Source organism: Rhinatrema bivittatum, chromosome 6 (assembly GCF_901001135.1).
Source record: "Rhinatrema bivittatum chromosome 6, aRhiBiv1.1, whole genome shotgun sequence".
NCBI lineage: Eukaryota > Metazoa > Chordata > Amphibia > Gymnophiona > Rhinatrematidae > Rhinatrema > Rhinatrema bivittatum.
This window is the reverse complement of record NC_042620.1, coordinates 259,490,757-259,515,364: the sequence shown is the minus strand read 5'-3', so window position 1 is coordinate 259,515,364 and position 24,608 is coordinate 259,490,757. Positions and strand designations below refer to the sequence as shown.

The window sequence follows — 24,608 nt, the reverse complement described above, 5'->3', positions numbered from 1 at the left end:
CTGTGGAGCAGGCTGGTTAGAGAGGAGTCCCTCTGGAGTGGACTTATTGGACCGGGGTCCCTCTGGAGCGGAGTTGTGGGTCCGGAGTCCACCTGGAGTGGATTTGTTGGGCCGGAGCCTATTGCAGCAGAGTTTTTGGACTCTGGAGTGGAGGTTTTGGACTGGAAACTGGCTCAATCTGGTAATGAACCATGGCAGAAACTGACACAGCTTTTAGTGGGGGTGTTGCAGCAGCAACTGGTCCTTCAGGCTGGGGAAGACAGCATACAAGAGCCAGAAGGCAACAAAGATATTACCAAATGTTTCGATATTAGGACAGAGAAAATTGACTTTCCTGTACACAAAACTTGCAGATTTCGTGGGGACAGCAAGCTTGATCTAGATTCTGTGAAGCAGGATTAGAATAGATCTCAAAGCCAGGTTCAAGCAAGAGGGATCCTGAAACAACAGCAGTGGGAAATGCACACGTTATTTTCCTGGAGTTAGAGCAGATCTCATTAGGGTTTTGCTGAAAGCAGCTGGTTGAGTAATGAGTTCTAGAGATTGAATTAATGGCAGCTATCTACTTTAAAACTCCTGTGGCCTGACACAGAGACACAGGAAAACAGCGCACTGGAATCTGGAGCAGGATTTCTTTGTGCAGGAATTTGTTTCTAATTATTGTACCTAGTCTTGACTGTGATTGAATTAACCTTGGATTTTAGGGAAGCTGGTGTGCAAACAGATTTTGCTGGCATGATCTCTAATCTGGTTGCAGTGGATATCAATATACATTAATTATTTAACATAGACTGTCCCTTTGGTTGTAATTTGCTGGTCTTTTCTATTGCAAGGGTTTACTGTGTGGAGACAGCCTCAGAAGAGAATAGGGATTTGTCTGAAGCAGATTTAAAAGGAAGTAAGGCAAATACAGACTTGGCTGTGGTTTGAAAGAGTTTCTAGTTGGGTTTGGGATCTCTGTGCAACAGATCTAAGGTCATCGGGATCTGGGAACCTGTAGCTTGGAAGCCAGGTTGGGTGCAAGACAAACAGGAAGACTTATTTTAGATCAGTGGTTCCCAACCCTGTCCTGGGGACCCCCCAGCCAGTCAGGTTTTCAGGATATCCACAGTGAATATGCATGAGAGAGAATTTGCATGCACTGCCTCCGTAACATGCAAATTTTCTCTCATACATATTGATTGTGAATATCCTGAAAACCTGATTGGCTGGGGGGTCCCCAGGACAGGGTTAGGAATCACTATTCTAGATGAATGTTCCCAAACCTGTACTTGTTACATTCCCAATGGGCAGGATTAAAGGAATGGCACTTGACACAATCCAGAGTTGAAGGTGAGTTTTTAAAGTGGCAACTGCTGCATATCCAATAATCAGGGCAGGAAGAATGTGCTTCTGGGACTGGGGCTTTTAGGGCAGCAGTTTTCCTTTTGTCAGGAATTGGGGTTTGTATCTTAGAACCCATTTTCAATGCATCACAGCCAAAACAGGTATCTGTGAACTGAGGGTCTGCAAACAAGCAACTTTACATACCCACTTGGCAGGGTTAGGAAAATGGCAATGAGAACACTCCAGAAAGGCTGGTGGGCTCCAGATCTGACAAGTGGGGCATACCCAACAAAGGACAGTATCAGACAGGAATGGCTTCAGGAGCTGGGGTTGGAGCACAATCACGAGTGGCTACAGGTGGAGTAGAACATTTTTTTTTTGTGGACTTACCGGGCTGTCAAGAAGTCCTGGAACCACTCTTGTGGAGTCGGTATGGCCTCTTCATACTGTCACAGAGCGGGGAACCAGCTGGATGGGAATTTCCCCAGCAGAAGCAGGGTCAGACTCTAGGGCAAGGCTGGACAGGATCTTCTGCCTGACTGACCAGCCACCTCCCCCGCAGATTGAGCCTTGGGTTCTCGTGGCCAGCAGGACTTAGGCTGTAACTGGAGACAACCTGGGTCTAAGAGTAGATCAAGCATTGGAGACAATGCATGGAGAGGCAATGTGACAGGAACCGGAGAAAAGCTGGAACTGAAAGCCAGAGCTGGATACGAAGGAAGAAGCTGCAATCAGAGGCACAGGCTGTACTGAAGGCAGGCAGAAGCTGGATGCAGACAGGGGCTGGAGATAGAGAGGAGTTGGAGACGGGACTGGAACAGGAGACAAAGCCTGGCCTAAAGACAGGGCTGGACTGGAGACACAGCAGGTTCTAGAGGCACAGGTTGGAACTGGAGATGAGGGCAAGGCCTAGAACTGGAGGCAGACACAGAAAGATCACTGGAAACTGGAGCTACAGGGAGGACTGGACAGGAGTAGACAAGGGCAGGACAGACTAGACAAGACAATGAAATTCAGAAGGCTGAGGCAGGAGCAGGCAAAGGACAGACCTGAGCAGGACAAGAAGGCTTAAGAGCCATAGGGCAGAGCAGAAGGTCACACAGCAGGAAAGCAAGGCAAGGTGAGCCAATGCAAAGAGCCAAGATGAGTCAATGAAAAGGCAATGAGCTGTGAGAGAGGCAGGGATAAATAGGGCTGGCCTTGCTGAGTCATGGGACCATGAGGGAGGTGACTTGGATGGGAGCGAGCGTGACTGCGTGAGGACCTCTGCTGGCAGGGAGACTGTCTAGTAGCCAAGATTGAGACGAAAAGGAGAGAATAAATCAAATATATCAGACCCTTCTCCTTAACATCTTTAGGATATATGGTTTCAAAGGCCATTAAAGATCTAGAGACTTTAGCATTACTGTTTTATCGTATGTTGTGTTTGAATGTTCTCAAATCAATCCACCTCCAAGAGGCAATACTGCTCAAGATCCTCAAAACTAAGAACTTTTTGGTCTCGAAAAATTGACCCAAGTGTCTAAGCTCCAGCAAATCCTATCTTTTAAAAACAGAAGACAGAACTTCAGGAGCAAAATCTTTGTTAAAACTAATATGTGTCAGAAGGGAATAATCTTCATATCCAGTAAGTAAGATTTTATAAATAAACAGATTAGCCATATCTCCGTATCTCCCTTTCAGTCTAGGACCCCAAATTAATCCACTTAAATTAATCCTACCAAGGATAATCTGCTCTATATATCCTCATTGTTTGAGTGAGCAGCGTTGGACACAATAGATCATAACATCATGATAACCAGATTGAAAGAACTTGGCATAAAAGGTACTGTTTTTCAATGGCTCACATCATGTTTAACCGATCGTTCCTTTAAAGTAAGAATTGAAGGTTACACCTTAGAACCACTACATCTAGAAACAGGATTACCTCAAGGGTCTGCATTATCAACCATGTTATTTAACATTTACATGAGGCCTCTATGCCATTTTTTTTATCAGGTTTAAGCATCAAACACTTCATCTACACAGATGACATCCAATTTTTAGTTCCAATAAACAAATCAATCGAAGTCACATTAAAAACTTTGACAATCTATTTCTCAAGCATAAAACAATTGATCCAACAAATGAAACTAGTCCTAAATTTAGAAAAGACAGAAATAATCCTTCTAAACAGAAAAACCGCAGGTATGTCTCCATCATCTACAGTACAGTTAAATAACCAAACAAATATAAAACTAGCTGATTCTGGACACGATTTAGGTATCATCACTCATAGTACACCATCAATGAAAAAACATATCAATCAAAAAATAAAGAATGGTTATTATAAACTGAATATATTAAAACAATTAAAACCACTACTACATACAGCCAACTTTAGAACAATTTTACAGACATTGATATTTAGTGAGTTTGATTGCTGCAATTCACTTTTACATGGCTTACTCTACTCTACATTGTGACCTTTTCAAATCTTGCAGAACGCGTCAGCCAGACTTCTCACAGGTAGTAAAAAAACAGATATTACATCAACCTTACAAAACCTGCACTGGCTTCCCATTAAATTCCACGCATAATACAAAACTTTAACAATCATACGTAACTCAATTTACAATAACAACGTAGAATGGCTAAATGCATCGCTGCATCTATACAGCCCTAGCAGAAACTTGAGATCAGCAAACAAAGGTCTCTTACAGGTACCCACTATACAAGGAGCAAGACTAAACGAAGTCAGAGAGAGATCGATATCCATGGCTGGTCCCAAGCTATGGAATAGTATGCCAGTAAATTTAAGATTAGAATCGGATACCAAGCGTTTTAAAAAAGACCTAAAACTTGGTTATTCGGAATTGCATTTCAGCCTCCACATATAGGATAATAGCTAACAATTGATGGAACCCAGCTCTTGAACCTTTTTGATTAAGTGAATATGTTTTTGTTGTAGATTTGTACATTATTTTAATTAAGATTTAACATATTGTTTAATTCTTTTTAACCTTACTGTAAACTGCCAAGTTTGTACACCAGATTGATGGTATATAAATGCATTTATTATTATTATTAATAAACTGTGCTCCCACAGAGTAATATTTGAAATTAGGAACAGCCAGATCCCTCAACCAAGCTTTTTTTGATACATAACCCTTCTGTCAATACACAGGAGGCCTTCAGCTCCTGGTTTATGGAACTTACTTTCAAGAGAAGCATGCCTGACGCTGGACAATTTACTTTTTGGGCAACAAATGAAGATATGGCTTTTTTAAAAGGCATTTTAAAGCTGAGCATCTGTTTTTTTTTTATACATATGGGAAATGTCGATTCCATTTTGTTTTATGTTTACTTTATGGGCTATTACTATATTTTATTGGCTTTAGGAATTGTCATTTTATTTGTATTTTATGAGCAGTTACCTAGTTTTTAATGATTTATTATCTAGCATTCATGAATTATTGTATATGAAGACTGAATATGGTTTTATTACTTTTTATTATTATGTTTACTTTGCTGTTCCCCACCTTATGATGAATTACAAATCAGATTATCATTGTACATTGCTAGAGCCTCTGGATTGGAGATTCAGAAATGGAAATAAATAAAGCATGTTCACAAAATCTCTGTATGGGCACGATGACTAGGGTTCAGAGTACAGATGTTTCTGCTATCTGGGCAATACCATGTGGCATAGGGGGGTCACACATGAATGCCAAATGAGGGAATGAAGCACTCCAGCAAGTGGTCCATGCCACACCACTTTTGCCATCTTTTGTTCTCTTGAGAATGTCTTAGCAACTGGCATGGTGGGTGACCAGTGGGCACAGCACCTTAGGTACAGGCAGGGCATTCAACTGCCTGCAGTTTGGCAAGGCATCCAATTCCTCACCCTGTTCCAACATAGTCAAGGGCTATAAGGGAGTCTCAGACAACTCCATTCCTTTGGTACACCACACAGTCGGGCTCAGGGTGGAATGGACCACAGCTTATGGCAGGACACATTTGGGTCAACTGGTTCCTAATATCTAAGATGGTAGGGATGCCTGGGAGTGAGTGAATGGCAGATTGTGTACTCAGCCATGAGGTTTTCCTTTGGGACAGCTATCAGAGATAGTGGGCTAGTCGGAGTGAGCTACGTGTGATACTGGGGAAAGGGAAGGAGATGGCCCCTACTAGAGGATGCAAGAGGGACCAATCCCAGCACTAGCAGCTCCTGTGGATTGCAGGGGGAACTTGGAGGACTTACACTGGAGGGCTAAATGGTATTTCTCACCCATGGGGAGCTTGGAGGACCTATATTGGATAGTGTAATGGTGTTCCTCACAGGTAGTGGGCCTGATGGGTGTTCGGGATGTAGGGCTCCACAGTGTGACACAGTGCCCATTCCTTCACCATGGGTGGCTTAGGTGGGGTCTGTGGGAGGGTCCAGCCATGCCCAATTTGCATGAGATCATGTCAGGGGTTGGCATGCTGTAAGGTATAAGTTATGATGTGACTATATCCTAAGGGCCCATCCTAGCTTAGAAATACAGCACTTGCCCAAGGACTCATAGGGATCCAAGCCTATTACAGCGATGGGTCAGGAGACCTGGGAATTGGACTACTTAGCTGACTTGCAGCAGGCAGTCAGACAAACCGTATAGATGCTTGACTCAGGTACAAGGTGTTTTGTTACTCTAGTAAATAAAGTTTTTGCCTTTTATTTCCTCTCAAGATTTGATTGATTCGAGCGATTAAGGTCCTCGGATGTTGTACAGCTATCCTTTGTTATACAGAATAGAAGAAATCACTAATCAGCCCATCTATTTATTAAAAGATAACATAAATGGCATATGTTTTCTTTAGATTAAGAAAATTATGTTTAGAAAGACACATGAATCTCTGATGAGGCTGAACTGCGTGACCCCTGTCTTACAAGGCCAGTGTGCTAACCAGTCAGCTGCAGAGAGTCTGTTTTTTAGGCTCTTTCCAGACATTTCCTTGGGTTTTTTGGTGATACATGTTACAGGGTTAAGATTTTCCTTGGTTCTGTATCAGCCCTTTGGTGGGTGTATTCTTCTCCAGTCTCCATTCACATTTTCAGCCCCCTACAGTCTGCATTTTGCAAATTCTCCTTTGGCCTCTTCAGCCTTATGGTCAGCATTAAGGGAATCATCATCCAGTAACTTAATAATCTTAAATAATCAGAAATAATTAATTTACAAAGATTTAAAGGATCCACCTCCTACCACGCTGAACTCTTAACACACTTCTTCCCAACAGCCCTCTCTAAATTTGAGTCATCCTCTTCCCCACCCTCCCCACAATATAGAGGGTCCTAAACTTACCCTCACAGCCTCAAGAAATGAAGGAATAGACTGAGCTTAAGCAACATTTATTCTTGTATTCATTTCCTTCTGGAAAGAATAATAAGCCCAATTAAAGAAGCCAGTTCCAGTCTCCCTGATGAGAGTCAAGTGTGGGGAAGGCCATAATTGAGGGTTCCCCAATGAGAGACACTTCACAGCATCAGAAGCGCAGAAGGATTACACTTGGCAGGTGGGAGGGTGAATATTTATAACAAAGAGCTCCTCACGGATGTTCTGTGCCCTCACTTATTGCAATGCACACAGTCACTGATGTAGGTATCCCAGTGGAAGCCAATGGCATCGATGACCGAGCCTGAGCTCCCACTGAAGAAGCGCAGGACGGTCCCTGGATAAAGGGGTGCGGCGTTGAAGCTGGTACCATAGTCCTTGCCGAAGGCAAAGAAACGCCCCTTGTTGGTCACGAACACAAGACGGCGCATATAGCTGGAGTACTTCCCCGACACCTGCACCACACTCTCGCCTGGGTGCAGAGCGATCTCTTCCAGGTCCCCTAAATTACCCCCAGCAAATGTCGACCAGGTCTTCCCGTAATGCACCTGCAGACTGTAGAGAGAGTTGGGAGAAACATTAGTTTAGGGGACACAGCACAGTCAATTCTGTTTCATGGCAGATGTGTTACATTAACACTCAGCCATTCGACAGAGTCCCTGCTACTCTGTCATGACAGATGTGTGACAGATTGAAATGAAATATAGCAAGGCCGTCCATATAATGAAAAATCAAAACTTAATTAGGAAATGTACAAAACAGACTAATATTTTCATTTATCTCCATGAATCTTTAATATTTCTCCCTGTTTCTTTCCTCTTCCAGCTCAACTGGAACAGCCTCTGTTGGGCTTTAGGGCTACGAGCCTTCATTTACAAATACCTTGGATATGTCTCATTTTATAAACCATCACGAACCCCAGCCATTGCCATGACAGTTCTTCAGCGAAGGCTACAGATTGTGTCTCATTGTTATGAACCCTCCTGTAGTGGTGCTACGGGAGGCTCCTTACCTCTTCCTGGAGGATGCTCCAAAGCCAGGGTCTCGCCTACGAACTATCCAGGATTTGCTCCAGGGCCTGGGAGGCCTCAATGTTCTTGGGGCCTGCCTGAGGCTTGCTTGTGTCTGCATGGACTTCCTGGTTTGGGCCACACCCTTCTCCAAGGGGCCAGCCCGCAGCACTCCTCCTTAGTTATAGGACCAGCTAGGTGTGGGCCTTCCAAACTCCTCCCAGGAAGACGCTGGTCTGCAGCCCTATAAAAGGACTTCAACTTTCAGCCAGCCTTGCCTTGCATCAGAGTTACTTCGTCTCTGGAAGCTCCTGCTGTCCAGCACTCCACAGGCCCTTGTTTTCCTTCGTGGAGCTCCTCGTCTCGTCTGTGTCCATGTCTTCATTGCCTGAGGTCCCGTCCAGGTGTCCTGGTGTTTGATCTTCCCGATGTCTGTTCCTGTAATGTTCCAGCTCTCTCGTCTCCAGGTGACCTCCATGAGGGTAAAGCCATTCCGTCTGGTTCCTGTTCTGGTCACTGTAGCCTCTGCCAGCTGGATTCCTTTCCTGCGCTCGTTCTGCTCTCCGCGTGGTCCATGACCAGTCTCCTTAGGCTGTGTAGGGCACGCAGAGGGACAGGGTAGTCCGCGACCAGCCCATTGGGTCCGCCCGTGAAGGAGGGCTGTGACAGTGCCAATGTCTTCCTTCCCAGCTTCTTGTCTCGTCTGGACTTCGTCAAGTTCCCCACCTCTGATGCCGTTGCATCTGCCCTGATGTCATGTCTCGCTTCAACCCTCGTCTGTGATGCCGTTGCATCTGCCCTGATGTCATGTCTTCGTGTCAAGGCCTCCGTCTGCCCTCATCCTCAGGCCGGCCTGCTGCTCCATGCCGTTTCAAGCGGCAGGTCCGAAAGGGCTCGGAACAGTCGGAGGACCGTTCCCCTACCAACATCATCTGTTGTTGGCTCTGGGAGCTTGCAGGCCTGGAAGAGGGTAAGACCATGTTCTGCCATGCTGGGACACGTCGCCAACCCTCGGTTCGGTCCTGGATTCATCTGGGGTCGGGCTGAGGCCCAAGAGCACACTAAACACCTCGTTTCTAACACTCTTTCCAGAGCCCAGTATGTGTGCACCCTACGTCCAATCAATAAGCATCACTGTTGAATGATGGCTGATTCCTTTCAAGGGCTGTGAATACTCTATATTCCTTTGTGCATAGCTTCCCAAGGGAAAGGACATTTACCCCCTTCTATCAGTCCCTGCTGCTGTTTCATGGCAGGTGTGTTACAGGAATACTTATCCTTTCTACAGAATTCTTGCTGCTGTCTCATGGCAGAATTTAAGGATAGGGGTTCTCTATCTGTGGTTATTAGATATGGGACTGTTTTGGCCTTCCTGGTCTGGAAGGCCCGTTCTCACTCTAGGATTTTCTTCACTCACCCCACGATGTAATTCCGGTTCACTCGAATCCTAATTGCAGTGATGGGCCCATCTAGTTGGTTCATTGAGTGCGAGAACCTCTTTCCACCCCCTCCACCATATTCTCCAGAGTAGGAAGAGGAGCGGGGACTAGCTGTGGTGAGAAAAAGAGAGAGACAAAGAAAGTCAGAGGCAGAAAAGGGATCCATAGCCCTCTCCTCTACAGCATGTACTGAGGCAGTTCCTTTGGGATCGACATACACAGGCAAGTCTCTATTCCCATCCAGCAAATTTAAATAATAGCAAGACAGGCCAATCAGACGCCCTCTTTTGTTCCCCTGCACCAATAATACAAAGTTGAGGCAAACTTCAGTTGTCTAATTGGTTGATGATTCTCTATCAAAATTTCTAGTGTAACATGAAACTGAAATATAATCTAATATAAACAACACTATATAATATAATATGATATGCAAAGTTCTTTGTCCTAATTTAAGGTAAACCATTATCCAAATGCAGGGAAAAGATTGATTCTGTTTCGCCCCTGAAGTGAGATTAGGGATGAGCCAGTCCAGAGGAGGGGGGGGGGGGGGGGTGTGTGTACTGGGAGCGCTGAGAGATTTCTAGAGAGTTGGAGAGAGAGTTCAGAATCTGAAAGGTACTGAGGGTGAGCAAGAGTGAGAGTGACAGGAGCTTGCTGCAGCACAGGATGCTGTGCCCACTACACTCCGAGAAACTTCTTACTGCAAGAAGCAGAAGAGGTAAACTCCATTATCAATAGTTTCCCATTTTCAATAAGGTAAAGGATGGCAAGAGTCTGGAGAAATCAGAGATACCATGCAATATCTTCCTCCACACATGAGCCTTCATTTGGGCAGGGCCTGGAGCCAACGAGACCAGCAAAGGGAGGAGTTTCCTGGAGACCATCAAAAATGAAGGGCCTGACAAAAACTGTTTTAACAGATTGGATGGGAACAGATTAGAAGTCATTTGAACTCCGCTTTCCCTGAAATGCCTTGAATTACAATATTGTGGGAAAAGAGTAGTAGCTCCAGGAACATAAAGTCACTTATGGACAGGGCGCAGATGGCATCTTATGTAACACAGTAACTGATGACATAAAAAGACCAATTGGCCCCTGCAGTCCGCTCAGGTATTTCTGTCCACACTGCAAAGATATATCCTATTGGCCAGCTGTAAAAGCTTGACCGCTTGCAGACCATTACTGCTTTACCATTCAGCTTTTGTTTGTTTCTCAGAGGTTCTCTACCATCCTGGATAGATGCCCAGACAAGATCCTATCCCGAATCCAGAAACACCATCAACCCCACCGTGCCTTAGCACCAAGCTCCATAATAATCTAGACAGCTTCAGATCTAAACATCAGCCCCCTGCAGGCACCAATACCGTCGTTTCCTAGGAAGCCGTAGCCTGATAATACTATCTCATGGCCTGCAGTACTGCTAGGCTGTGCTTCTTTTTCCAAACCTTTGTTTTGTTCTTAATACCGCTTCCATTTCCTCTGCTCTTGACAGAGTGAAAGGTGATGTTTGCAATACTGCAACTTCCCAACTCTTTTCCTACTACTGTTTTTGACTATGACAGTAGATAAGGACTATTAGATCTATCCAGTCTGCTCAACTTTCCTCCTGGTGCAATTTGACAGGACCCAGCCGATCTCTGGCTTTCCCCTACCTTCTTCACCACCAGGGATCCTCTGTGTTTATTCCATGTGTTTTTTTTTTATTCTGTTAGTGTGTTTCTTTCCTCTACCTCTGCTGGGAATCCATTCCAATAATACACTACCTAATGATGGATGCATGGAATCCATTCCATGCATCAATCACCCTTTCAGCATAGAAACATTTTCTGATGTTGCTCCCGAGTCTGCCTCCGACCGTGACCTCTTGTTCTAGGAGCATTCTTTCTTTTTTTTTTTCTGAGAAAGACTTGCTTCTTGTGTCTGATTGATACCTTTGAGGCATTTGAATGTCTCTGTCATATTCCTCTGTCTCCTTTCCTGTAGGGTATGCATATTGAGACCCTTACGTCTCATCCCGTATGGCTTCTAGTGCAGATCCCACACTGCTTCGGTGTACTTCCTCTAGACTACCTCCAAGCTGTCTATATCCATGTGGAAGTACAGTCCCCAGATCCAGAGACAGTATTCTAGAGGACTCACCAATGGATCTATATAGAGGCTGGTTATACTTCCCCCTATGCACTCTAGCATCCCTCTGGCACTGGCCACTGACTTATCACCAGAAACTATCACCTTGAGGTTTCTCTTCTGGTTAGTGCACTGTGAAACCGGGACTAGAAGCACACTATTCTCACTCACTGTCAGAAGAGCCATGCCTCACCCTTTCCGAGGAGCAGGGATTTCTCTTTTATTAGAGTGCAAGAAGAGTTGCTTAGCATTTGAAGAAAGGCACGGACATTTGCCTATTTGGTAAATATAACTTCTACCTCAATTAATTATGAAATGCAAGTCTTCGGTAACACCAGCCTGGTGTGTGAAGCAAATTGTTATGTCTACCCTGGGTTCCCTGCTACTGAGGTCCAATTCGGCACTTCCATGACCCTTGCGAAGGGACTCGTGCCCCCCCCCCCCCCCCCCCCCCGTTCCTGGGAAAGGCGAGGAGGGTGGCTGTAATGCAACATAATTTGAAGTATTAATCAAATAAACATCATATTCATAAGCTGAAAATGATGTTTATTTGATTATTGTCTATTGATACATCATACACATACAGCTTTTGAGTATAAACATAATTTTAAGTGACAGGAGCAGAGAGAAGAAACAGATGAAGAGAAGATGAGAAAGACAGAGATACAAAGTGAGAGAAAAGGGGGCTGATCCCTTCAACTCCCAGAACAACTAATGCCACAAAGAGCCAACTTTTCTAAAAGATTAGAGGTGCTAGACTGAAGATGAATTCCCTGGGGAAGACACTCCACTCTTTCCCAGGGAAAGAGTTCAGAGTAGTTAAATCACAAGCAGATTGTGATAAATTGCAGGAGGACCTTGTGAGACTGGAGAATTGGGCATCGAAATGGCAGATGAAATTTAATGTGGATAAGTGCAAGGTGATGCATATAGGGAAAAATAACCCATGCTATAGTTACACGATGTTGGGTTCCATTTTAGGTGCTACAACCCAAGAAAGAGATCTAGGCGTCATAGTGGATAACACATTGAAATCGTCGGTTCAGTGTGCTGCGGCAGTCAAAAAAGGAACAGAATGTTGGGAATTATTAGAAAGGGAATGGTGAATAAAACGGAAAATGTCATAATGCCTCTGTATCGCTCCATGGTGAGACCGCACCTTGAATACTGTGTACAATTCTGGTCACCGCATCTCAAAAAAGATATAATTGCGATGGAGAAGATACAGAGAAGGGCTACCAAATTGATAAGGGGAATGGAACAGCTCCCCTATGAGGAAAGACTAAAGAGGTTAGGACTTTTCAGCTTGGAGAAGAGACGCCTAAGGGGGGATATGATAGAGGTGTTTAAAATCATGAGAGATCTAGAACAGGTAGATGTGAATCGGTTATTTACTCTTTCAGATAATAGAAAGACTAGGGGGCAATCCATGAAGTTAGCATGTGGCACATTTAAAACTAAGCGGAGAAAGTTCTTTTTTACTCAACGCACAATTAAACTCTGGAATTTGTTGCCAGAGGATGTGGTTAGTGCAGTTAGTGTAGCTGGGTTTAAAAAAGGATTGGATAAGTTCTTGGAGAAGTCCTTTACCTGCTATTAATTAAGTTGACTTAGAAAATAGCCACTGCTATTACTAGCAACAGTAACATGGGATAGACTTAGTTTTTGGGTATTTGCCAAGTTCTTATGGCTTGCATTGGCCACTGTTGGAGACAGGATGCTGGGCTTGATGGACCCTTGGTCTGACCCAGTATGGCATGTTCTTAGTATCTCTTACCTGCGCTGAGACAGCTGGCGGCACACAGCAGACAGAAAAAGAGGACACGCAGCATTCTGAGCAAGAGAAATGGGGAAGGGGGAGAGAAACCCAAAGAAAAAAAGAGATCATTAAACATACTTTTCCTCAGAGAAGAATAGAATATTACTTTTCTTATCTGCCTTAGTATTGTGCCTTAGAGCAGGGGTGAGCAAACATATAGAGCCATGGCCCCCCTTCCGTTCATACAATTGGCTGGGGATAACACACACATAGATAGATACACACACACACACACACACACATACATATGTGAAAGATATTCACTAGGCAGACACACTGCTGACTAGTGGCTCAGAGCCCCTGTTTTGTTTCTTTTCAAGTTTCTGAAAGAAGTAAGCTCACTCAATCACACACACAGGTGGGCACAGAGAGGCAGATACCCTGTACTGAGACAGAAGCAGATGCCTCATACCCAGATAGACACAGATGGACAGAGAGCAAAAGATACCCAGACAGGCATATAGACTCCACACACGGAAACACAGTTACCCTATATCCAGACAGTCACAGAGAAAAAAAAGTCACCCCAAAGACAGTCAGAAACCCAGCACCCAGACAGGCACAGACAGAGAAATTCAGACACACCATTCTCAGACAGAAGACAGACCCACAGATACACCACAGACAGACACAGAGTCGCAGATGCACCATATCCAAACGCAGGCAGAGCACACCAGACAAACACACACACACGCAGATACCTTATAAAGGCTGAAAATTGTTTTTCAAAACTTAAGTGCCAGCCAAACTTTTTTAGGTGCTGAGAAAAACTCCATCTCACCTTGCCCAAGCTTTTTTTTTTTTTGCCTTTTTCTCTAATTTGTCCTATTTTTTTTAGTTTGCTCATTTTTTTTTAAGTTTTTGTGTTTTGATTTTCTCATTTAACTTTTTTTTTTTTTTTTTAACATTTTTTGCCTTTCCTCTCCGTTCCCCACCTCCTCTCTCTCTCCCCTCCACCTTCTCATTCTCTCTGGTCTTTCCGCCCATTCCCCTTCCCAGCTTCACCTTGACTTTTCCTCCCCGGTGGGCCACAGCTGTGATCTCTCTCCCTTGGTAGGAACAGTTCCGGCGGCAGCAGGAACGCCTCCTGGGATGAGGCCCGAGAGTGGCGGATTTTCCTGGGCCGTGGAATACTGCGATGGCTGCTTCTATGTTCAGTTCTGCCCAAAGTGAGCGACTCCCCACCCGAGCCCGCCACAAAAGAAGCAGCTCTGCTCCCTGGCCCACATGAAAGAGATGCATAGCTAAGCCATGCCATGCTTGCAACAATATCATGACCTCCCTCCTGAGCTTGCAGTGCCCCCGTGGCACCAAGACTCAACAGCATAGCCGATGTTTTCTTCCTGGATTATGCAGCCAGTGGGCTCCTCTTCAGGACTGTTTAAGCACCCCCTGAGGGGATCATCCCCCTGTTTGCTCATCCCTGCCTTAGAGAGCAGCCACCTCTAGGAAAGGGAGGGAAGTTCTTTACCTGCCAATCCATGCAGGAATGTTGAATTGAGGAAGAGGGCAATGACTGGTTTTGACTCTAGAAACAGAGGTCCACTATAGTCCTCAGATACTGTAGTCCTAACTGTTTCTTAACTGCTTTCTGAAAGGATGAATGTTTATGAGATTCCCATGTGTGTCTGTGTGCACGTATGTACATGTTCCTAACAACTTCTGCGTTTTATCCACACCAAATCTTCAGTGCATTTCAGGGAGTCCAAGAGGATGCTGACAGGGATATATATTTTTTGGATCTATATATACACACGCAGATGTGTATGCACTTTATCAGAAACGTAGGCTCTATCAGACCTGTGTAGAACTTCTTATACTTTGTGTTAATTGACATTTTTATTATCAGTGCAAGAAAGTATACAGATCTGTTCCATTTATAGTCATACAAGCCGTTAAGCCCGTAACAACGGGCTACATTAAATTTTTTTTTTTGGTCCATTTCCTTTCCACTCCCTCCCCCCACCTCTCTCTCAATCTCACCTCCCCCCACACCTCCCTCTCTCTCTCCTCCCTCCCTCTCACCTCCCCCCACCTCCCTCTCTCTCTCCTCCCTCCCCCCACCCTCCCTCTCTCTCTCCTCCCTCTCTCTCCTCCCACCCCTCACCTCCCACCCCACCTCACTCTCTCCCACCCCACCTCACTCTCTCCCTCCCTCCTCTCCCACCTCACTCTCTCCCCCATCTCACTCTCTCCCACCTCACTCTCTTCCTCCTCCCCTCAGCTCACTCTCCTCCCAGCTCATCCACAACCGACAGGGGGTGTCCCTCCCGCGCGCGCGCCGCCGCCGCCGCTACTGCTCCTCCCTGCCTCTCGCACGCTGCCGCCGCTACTGCTCCTCCCTGCCTCTCTCTCTCGTACGCGCGCGCGTCGCCGCCACTATTGCTCCTCCCTGCCTCGCGCGCGCGTCGCCGCCGCGGCTACTGCTCGTCGTCGCCGCCACCTCCGCCGGTCCTGCTCACTGCCACCGCCGCCGGTCCTGCTCGCTGCCGCTGCTGCTGCCGGCGCCATTGTTTTTTCCTGACACGCTGCGCTCTGGCCGATGTGCGCGCATGCGCAGTAGAGCTGCTTTCTACTGCGCATTTGCGGCACGTCGGTCAAGCTTCTTTTATTAGTATAGATAGTTGCTTTTCTGTCAAATATCACACATCTGTTCTTTGAGGTAGATTTTAAAAGGGTTGCTCGCGCAAAATCAGCCACATACGCGTACATGCGGGCCACGCGTGAGCAACGCGAATTTTAAGAAGCCGCGAAGTACGCTCGTACATACCTGTGTGTGCGTCAAGAATAAGGAGGCAGGGAATGGGCGGGGCCTGGGCATTCCGGGGCGGGGCCAAGACTTACGCATGTAACTCCGAATTTTGCAAACGCTGGTCATGGCGCGCGTCGGCGTGTTATCCACATAATTTTACTGCTGGTGCTGATGAGGAGCAAGTCTGGAGATCTCCAGTTTTGGGGCTTTCAGCACAGCGGGAGGGTTCAGGCTCAAGTGGGCGGCTTACAGCAGACAGAACCAGAGGGGTCTTGAAGACTAATCGGGAAAACTTTTTTTTTTTTTGTGCGAGCATGTTTTAAAATCCGCCTGCGTAAAAGCTGCTAAAAGCCCTAGCGGAAATACGCGCGGGACATTTACTCGAGCCACCTCCTAAGATTACATGCACACATACATGCGCGCGGCAGGGGGATTTCAAATGATACGCGCGTACGTGCGCACATGATCTAAAACCGCAGCGTATCTCAGCTCGCGCACCAGTACACGCGTTAATGGGGGCAGGCGCGTTCCTTTTAAAATTAGACAGTTTGGTTTTCCTGGATATCTGGGTGGTATGATATGCAGCACGGAATGCTTCCCACCAACATTAATAAGGAAAATTGTAAGGACCCAGGAAAGGTTCAATTCATAAATAGTAAATCTTCCAGCTTTTCACATTTTTTTTTGCTAAGTTTCTCTCACCCCTGGACATTATCTTGACTGACCGCATGAGGTCATGCACCTGCTGATTCCTACATCTTGCACATTCCTACATCTTGCACCTGCTGATTCCTAAGTGACATTGATAAGAATGTGGCTTCACAAATTTGTGTGCCACCCTTGTGCAGGGGGGCAAGCTAATCTCTGTATCGTTCCAAACTGAGTATATGTGCTGCCGCAGCGAGCCTGTGTTCTGTCTCTTGCTTCCTGAACCTGGGGGAAGTAGGAGGGAGAATGGAAGAGGGTTATCAATCATGCAGAGGGTATAACTCACGTCTCGGCTGCGCCGTCCCTCCGTGTCTCTCTGGAATCATGGAAGCATCTAGCTCCCTATGAGAGCTTTTATAGAAACCAGGAGGGTGGCAGATGAGCGAGAGGTAAGTGTTGATTTAACAGTGGTACAGCTGCCTCCTGTTTCAACATAATAAAAAGATTAAAATGTTTTCGATGAGTTAAGTTTTAGGGCTGGCCCTGAGGGGATCCTCTGGTCCTGCAGCTGTCTGTCTCCTTGGGGTGGGAGAGTGTGGAGCAGCCAGGAAGCTCTCCATGAGAGGGATAGACTGATAAAATGTCCAGATTAAGTGCCTGTACCTGGGAGGGGTAGGTAAGGCATATCAGTACACACAAGGATTGTATGTTTAGGTATGTCATTCTTGTAACTCTCTTGCACTGAAAATCGTTGAGGTATGAGAAACCAACAGAAAGAGCTGGCGAGTTTAAGACATGGAGAAATACAAAAATAAAAAGAGACAGACACACATGTAATGCCCCCCCCCCCCCCCCCGAGCTCATTACCAGTATGGCTCTGGGTGCTCCTTGTTTTATCCGGTGCAGTACAGGTTAATGAGGCGGGGGAGGCACCATTCTGTTCAGCCCCTCCGTTTGAGGGTGCTGGAATGGCCGTCCCCTTTGAGAGGATTTAAAGGCAGCTTTCTCCTGGGAGCTATGGGGGGGGGGGGGGGGGGCAGAGTAGTTGATTTTTGGAGTTATTGGAGGAGTTGGGAGCCTTTCCCTGAGCTGGATATTTGGGCCCTTCTCTTAAGGCTCAGTCTGTGAGTTCGGTTGGGGATCTGCCCTGCCTTTCCACCCCCTAGTGGGAAAGGACTGTAATTAAAGAGAAATTCTGTGGTGCTGAGGACTGAATTTTTTTTTTTTGTGCCACATTTCACCTGATTACCCTTCAGTGAAGACTTTATTTCTGGGCACTCACTCAGTGACGCCAGTGGATTTCTTTGGCACGTGCAACACACGCAGTGAGGATAAGTACACCTCTCCCAGGGAAAAGAAAGCACAAAGAGTCAGCCCTGCTGTCACTCTGGGCCCCAGGAAGAGAAATTCTTACCACCACCCCGCTGACAAAGAACTCCAACCCTGGGGGGAAAGAGATAGAAAAAGAGCTAGCCAGAGTGGTTCCAGCCCCACAGAGGCACAAAATACTTTCATGGCCCCATCAGAGTGCAGCCGGCACCCGGGGATGGGGGTTACACAAAATGGCGCCCAGGAACGTGGGGCTCGGAGGACCGTGGGGTGTGCAGAGTGTTGAATTGGACTTAGAAATAACAATTTATCAACTTTTGTTACTTGCCAAGTTTTTTGCGAAGAAACCGCAAACTTTCCAAAACCGGCCGCAATCGCAAGCACCAAGTAAAAGAGCAGGGGGGCAAGGAGGTTGTGCCCGCCAGGGTCTGACGGCATCGGTCAAATCAGCGCTAGGACGCATAGGCCACGTCATCACGCCAGCAGCAGTGCCGCATGAGGGACGGCCTGCAAGGAATATTGCGCCAGCATCCACGCTGACTGAGACGCGCGCATCTTGTATCGGCAGCGACAGAAGCGGGACTGCTCCAAAGTCGGTCAGCTCTGTACAGTCTGGAATGGGAGCAGCCATCCTTCCAACCATGGCCTGAAGGAGAGTTCCAGTCACCCTCGCAGAGCGGAGAGCAGTGTCGGTTTGCCGGATCGTGACACTGCCGCGACAGCGGTTTGCGATGGCAGCGTGTGACGTACCTCAAGGGGAAGACCCCCAAAGGGAAGAATAAAAATTACTCACAAAGGTGCGCAAGCTATAGGCGCCTTGGAAAGCGCACTCCGTTACACTTTGCGGCCTGCGAAGCTGTTGCAGCTACAATGTCGCGGGGTGCCTGGGGCTGTTGTTTACCAAGGTGAAGTGAGCCAGGACCATCCCAGTATCCAGCATAATGGAAACACGGAGAAAGGGAGATCTACCTCACCAGTGGAGACCTTTGAAGGGAGCAGCGACCACAGAGCTCTTGCAGCAGCCCTGAGAGGAGTGGCTGCAGTGACTCTGTTACCATCAGCAGAAGGCAATGCTGGGATACCCAATGAAGCAAATGGAGCTGCTGTGACCGGGACCCCTTGTTTGGAGCCTGTAGACGAAGAGCAGCAGAGAGAGGCAGTGAGCTGGCTCAGTTGGGGGCGACATCTTCAAGAAGCACCTCAGGTCTCCCGATCAGGGTGCGGGTAGTAGTACTGAGCAAGGCAGGCCTGCTTTGTGGAGGCCATTGCTCGAGACCCACCCAAGGAGAGCTTGCCTTCCTTGAGGTATGGGGATTCCCCATGTGGCTGAGACCGATCATCAGATATGTGGTCCTCCAGCTTCTGATCTTCAGGGAGGCCCAATATCCGTACATCTGTGTGGTCGCAGGATGCAAGGTGGTGGAAAATGGTGCTGAATGCCAGGATCGCCTTCTATGTTTTAACTTGGTTTGTGGGCCCTTGGGTGGTGGAGAGAGCTGACTCCACCCACAGGGAGGAACCCTGTGGGGACTCTCCACCACAGGCGGGGTCTCAGTAGTGATTGACACAGGAGACAGAGAATATTTATTATACAGCAAAGAGAAACCCGAGGAGCGGGTTGTAAACTCAGTCTTGGAATTAGAAGTCCTGGGATGGATTCTCCGGTAGTGGTCCGCAGAGCGGGGTAACCCGGGGAATCCTTGCTTCATGATAACCTTGTGCGTGGTAGCTCCGGTAGTGATCCGCCGTGCGGGGTAGGCTGGAGGCAGATGTGAGTAACTGATACAAGTCAGCGTAAATCCGGTAATGGTCTGCAGAGCGGGGTAACCCGGAAAGTACTTGCTTCAGAAATAGCTTGTGCGTTGTAACTCTGATAGTGGTCCGCAGCACGGGGTACGCCAGAGGTAGGTGTTGGCAATTGGCACAAGACAGTGTGGATCCGGTAGAGGTCCGCAGAGCAGGGTAACCCGAGGATCCCACACAGCAGGATAGATGAGGTAATGAAGAGTAGGTCTTGTACTCACAATACAGTAGAGAATTCGTAGTAGCAGCAACGGAGATCCGATGCAGGAGAACTCACTTAGCTGAAGAAGGTGAGACAGGCAGGAGAGGCTCTCCGAGGAGCGGAGAGTGCAGCAAGGCCCCTGAGGAGCAGGCCCCTGAGTCACTCAGCCAAGAACGCCGGTACAGCGATGCGAAGCGTCTCAGAGAAAGGAATAGCAAGATGGAATCCTTACTAACTCGTAGGTAGGAAAATCTGGTTAGCTTAAATTCACGTAGGCAGTGAAGTCATGCGGAGGGGACGCCCCCGAGGTTCCCGCCATGACATACACAAGAAGGAGGCAGGCGCGCGCGTGCCCTAGGTCACTCTGGGTTCAAGACGGCGACCGGGATCATCATCGCTGTCCCGAGAACGCCAAGGAGGTCGACGTGCAGAGGCCGAGACGGCCATCTTGACCAGAATTGAGGCTACTGGGCAAAATGAGGTGAGAAGCAAAGGTCACAGCCGTCTGCAACTGATGGGTGCAACAGTGCCAGAGAACGATTCTCCATAATCACCCCAGAAGTCAACCTGTTCACTCCACAACATACTGAGAATATTGCGAGCAGGGTATGAAGGGGTGTCTGGTGGCCTCCAGTTCCAGGGTGTCCTCAGGACAAGTGTCCTAGGTGTGGGGGGGGGGGAGTTCTCCAGGTATTTTGACCACTGGATCTTCACTCTTGGCTTCACCTGTGACCAGCGAGATGTCACTACAATCATCTGGCATCTCTCACCCTATGATGATGGGCGACTTGTTTGATCAGACACAACCCCGGGATGTAAGGGATCAATCCTGGGTGGTGCCTAGGACTTGTCCATATGTCCGCGACCTGACAAGACCATCCCAAGCTGAGCAGCGGGTATGCTGCCACGGCATGACAAATTTCGGCCTGCATTATCCCCTTGTACCAATGTACATGATGGACTACATTACCGAAAACAGAGATGAATGGCTGAAGGACGAAGTCCACAACATATCGCCAAAAATTCTATAGATCCTGATTTCCGGATGGCCCATCCGGATTACACAAAGGAGCTCTCTAAAAGAATGAGAGAGATGCAGTTGGGCCGAAATGCACGGAAGCATGCTGTGATGTACCACTACAGGGTGGGCATCTCTACAGAGCACCACATTGAGTGTGTGTTGCCCAGTGGGGTGGCCATTCTTAAGCCACATCCAAACCACTATGAGCCCTGTCCTGTGCCAGCTCCTAGTCAGGCCCAGAATTTTGTCTCAGTTTCTATTTGTGATCTTTCTTATTACCATGTATCTAAGATGAATGTATTTACCCTTGTTGGGAGAGAATGTGTTTAATTTTGTCTTTTACCCTTATGGGAAGGGAGAGTTTGATTTCTTTCCATAACAATTATGGCAGACCCTCTTCCCCCTGTCTGGCCACCAGATGACCCTGTCCCTGTATAGAACACACTCTAGGAAGAGCCATTTCATTCCCCTCAGTCCACCTGGAGGGTCTGGATTGGATGCCTGAACACTATTTAGCTCAGCCATTCTAGAACACTTTGGGATCAGCTGAAGAGTAAGAATGTTTGATTTTTATACTCTGCTGAGGCCTTCCAGCTTCACCCTAAAGGAGTTTCTTTTTAGAAGTGTCACCTCATCATGCACTCCCTGCCAGAGGATCCTGCTCCTACTAATTTACAGAGAGAGATATTTTTAAGCCTGATACCCTTTTGGGGTGAAAAGGCTCTCTACAGGGAACCAAAGACCTGTAAGCCTATTCTAAATCCTAGGAGGGCAAGCACCAGTGATGGATCCTGCTGCGAGAGACAGGGAAGGCAGAAGATGTATCTAGTTTAAATTCTGAGGTATGTTTTGGACTTGAACAGTGTGGTGAAGTGTTATGATCATTGGCTGCGGCTGCCCATGGCTGACCCAACTCACGTCATGTGCTGCCCTGCTCTCCTCTCTGGGCGAACTCGCGGCTGTGGCCAGCCGCTCCTGACTTATGCCATCTATCTCCCAGGACTTCTGATGGCGGCTGGGACGCCGCCGACCTCCATGCCTCCTCCGGGCCTTCCTAGGCGCGCGCACCACTGAGTCTACCTTTAAGGCGCTATGGCGGGAACCTCAGGGGCATCTCCTATTGATGACATCACCAGCTGGGATTCATAAGCACTGCCCTGGGCCTGCACTAATGGACTTAGCAAAGAGTTCCTTCGCTACTGGTGCTTGTGCCCGTCTGCCTGGACGTCTGTTCCTGCTTGGATCTCTACCTCGGTTCTTGGACTCTGGCTCGGGTACCAGCTCCTCAGGGGCCTGTGTGTGCTTCACTGGAGACATGACCTCCCCGCTCCTCGGGGTAGTTCCCGGGCCTCTCCAGAGGTCCTGCCTGTTGGCCTCCCTGCTCCTCAGGGTCGCCCTGGAACTACCTTACAGAGACTCTTGCTCCACACTTCCCCGCTCCTCGGGGCCATGTCTATGCCTGTGCCTACGTCTCTATGCCTGTTACTTACTCCGCACTTCCCTGCTCCTCGGGGCAGTGCCTACATCTCTACATTAGCAACTGGCTGTGCCCACTCCTCGGAGCAGTGCCTACATCTCTACACCAGCAACTTGCCTTGCACGTCCCCACTCCTCGGGGCAGTGCCTATGTCTCCATGTCAGTGACTTGCTCCACTCTTTCCCGCTCCTCGGGGTAGGGCCTATGTCCCACATCAGCAATCTGCTGCACGCTTCCCCGCTCCTCGGGGCAGCGTCTACATCTCTACTTGAGTGACTTTGCTTCTGCTCCCTCGCTTCCCGGGGCAGTCTCCATTACTACTGCTAATCTGACTCTGCACCTCCCCGCTCCTCGGGGCAGCCCCTACGTCATCATTCCAGACACTCTGTTACTACGCTATACTACAGTTGTGTCTCTTACTACTGCTGACCATGTCTCCCGACAGTGAGGACCTGTGGGGCTCCTCCCCTCAGGCTGTAACAGCACTCACCTCTGGCCAAGGGTCCACTAAACCCACAAATCCTAACAGGAAGTTTTTGGATCCTCCCTCCCCACTGGGATGGCAGAGCGGAGAACTAGCCTGATCCCACTTGACTTTTCCCCACGAGAAGTCCTCCCAGAAACAACAAGCAAGGATGGAAGAACAAGATGGGGAGACCCCAACTAGATCTCCACACTATGGGACCTGGACAGATTGGATGTCTGAGGTGATGACTTAAGGTAGGATTTTTGCTGCAAAATTGAGGACCCTTCCACTAGGTTTCCCAGATAGCTGCTGGGCAGCCATTGCTTATTAAATATCACCATGGGGCTCTACCTAGATGCCTGAATATAAGGACACCTACCTACCTAGAACTACTCTTGTACCATCATGTCAGATTTAACTTCAACATTGTTGACTAATGGACTTTAATACCTAGAACTACTCTTGTACCAGCATGTCAGATATAACTTCAACATTGTTGACTAATGGACTTTAATTCATATTACAAATCAGTAAACTCTTGTTTTCACACCTAGATCCTGGTCCTGTCTGATTTATTACAGCCTCTCACCTCATTAGAAGCACCTACAGTCTATATACACACTGGGAGCAGCAGATCATCTTACCTCCATAAAAAGAATCACCCTCCAGAGATTAAGTGTTAAACGTGGGATGTAATTTGCTAGCCGGAGCAGCCCCTGAAGATAAACAAATCCGTTTGTGTACCCTTGGGGTTAAAACCTTGTCAAGAGCTACACATGTTATTTACCTTTATTCTGGACTTTTCTCTCTCTTTCTCCCACCCTGGGGGAAAGAACTAGAAAAAGAGCTAGCCAGAGTGGTTCCAGCCCCACAGAGGCACAAAATACTTTTATGGCCCACATCAGAGTGCAGCCGGCACCCAGGGATGGGGTTACGCACACATACCAATACAGAAGAGACAGAAAAAGACATACAGATAACTATACAGATGCATGAAGAGAAAGAAATTAGAAAAACACACAGCCAGCAAAGCAGATAGGATTTCATTCTCAGTATTTAATTATCTGAATGAACCCAGGCTCTCCACTCTTGCCCATGGAGTGATATGAGCTCCGGTTAAATTATGTAAGATTAAGGTATCTAATCCAAATGTTTTGGTTTGAATGAGGTTGGTACACAGAAATCACTTATAGTATATATTGTGGTAATATTCAGCCTTTCAAAACATATAAGCTAAGATTAAACACATTGTAATTCAGAAATCCGTTGCCTTATTGGAAATGTTGTGCTGTAATCAAGGGAAATTATTGAATGTTTTGTTGTCCAGTGCTTGTGACACCAGTCTGAGAAACTAGGAGAGTTCGATATTAGGTTATAACTTTTGGTGGAACCCAGTAGGTCTTGCTTATCGGTATGAGATGGCAGCTGCTAAGAAATATTTTGAAAGATATGATGACCTGCACTTTGGTGTATACAAGGAGGATATCTTCTAAGGCTAACATATTCAAACAGAGAACATTTAGGGATCAATATTGAGCCGCTAGGCTACTGGCAAAGATAGCCAGATAAACTTATCCAGTTAACTCAGTCAGGATATCCAGCAGTCTGGCTATATCAAAATTAGCTGGATAGGTTTATCTGGCTAACTTTAGCACTGCTCTCAGGAAGTCCTAAAGTTATCAGAGCTAAGTTGATTTTCAGCATTATTTGCCTATTTGGCTACGTAAAATCCACCCCAAAACACCCCCAAAATGCCTTTGACTTCTCCAGATAATTTTATCTGGCAAAGTCCATAGATGAATATACTCAGGTAAGTTAGAGAGGTTGAGACCAGT

The 24,608-nt window shown here is 47.2% G+C and overlaps 1 protein-coding gene and 1 pseudogene across 1 annotated transcript; both read right to left on the bottom strand.

Moving 5' to 3' along the window:
• Window positions 1–6,170: 6,170 nt before the first annotated feature.
• ZG16 (zymogen granule protein 16) lies at window positions 6,171–16,838 on the bottom strand. The gene is made up of 4 exons (XM_029604939.1): window positions 16,822–16,838; window positions 13,034–13,089; window positions 9,108–9,240; window positions 6,171–7,235 (listed from the first exon to the last, which is right to left on the bottom strand). Exons 2-4 carry the CDS (start codon window positions 13,086–13,088, stop codon window positions 6,914–6,916), a joined length of 510 nt encoding a protein of 169 aa, XP_029460799.1. The 5' UTR covers window position 13,089; window positions 16,822–16,838; the 3' UTR covers window positions 6,171–6,913.
• LOC115094755 lies at window positions 16,633–16,733 on the bottom strand (annotated as a pseudogene).
• Window positions 16,839–24,608: the final 7,770 nt, after the last annotated feature.

Coding starts and splice junctions, on each gene's coding strand:
- ZG16 (XM_029604939.1), bottom strand. CDS start 13,088: ATGCTGCGTGTCCTCTTTTTCTGTCTGCTGTGTGCCGCCAGCTGTCTC. Junction 9,241..13,033: donor CGCCAGCTGTCTCAGCGCAG/GTAAGAGATACT, acceptor TTCTCACCACAG/CTAGTCCCCGCTCCTCTTCC. Junction 7,236..9,107: donor AACCGGAATTACATCGTGGG/GTGAGTGAAGAA, acceptor CTCTCTCTACAG/TCTGCAGGTGCATTACGGGA.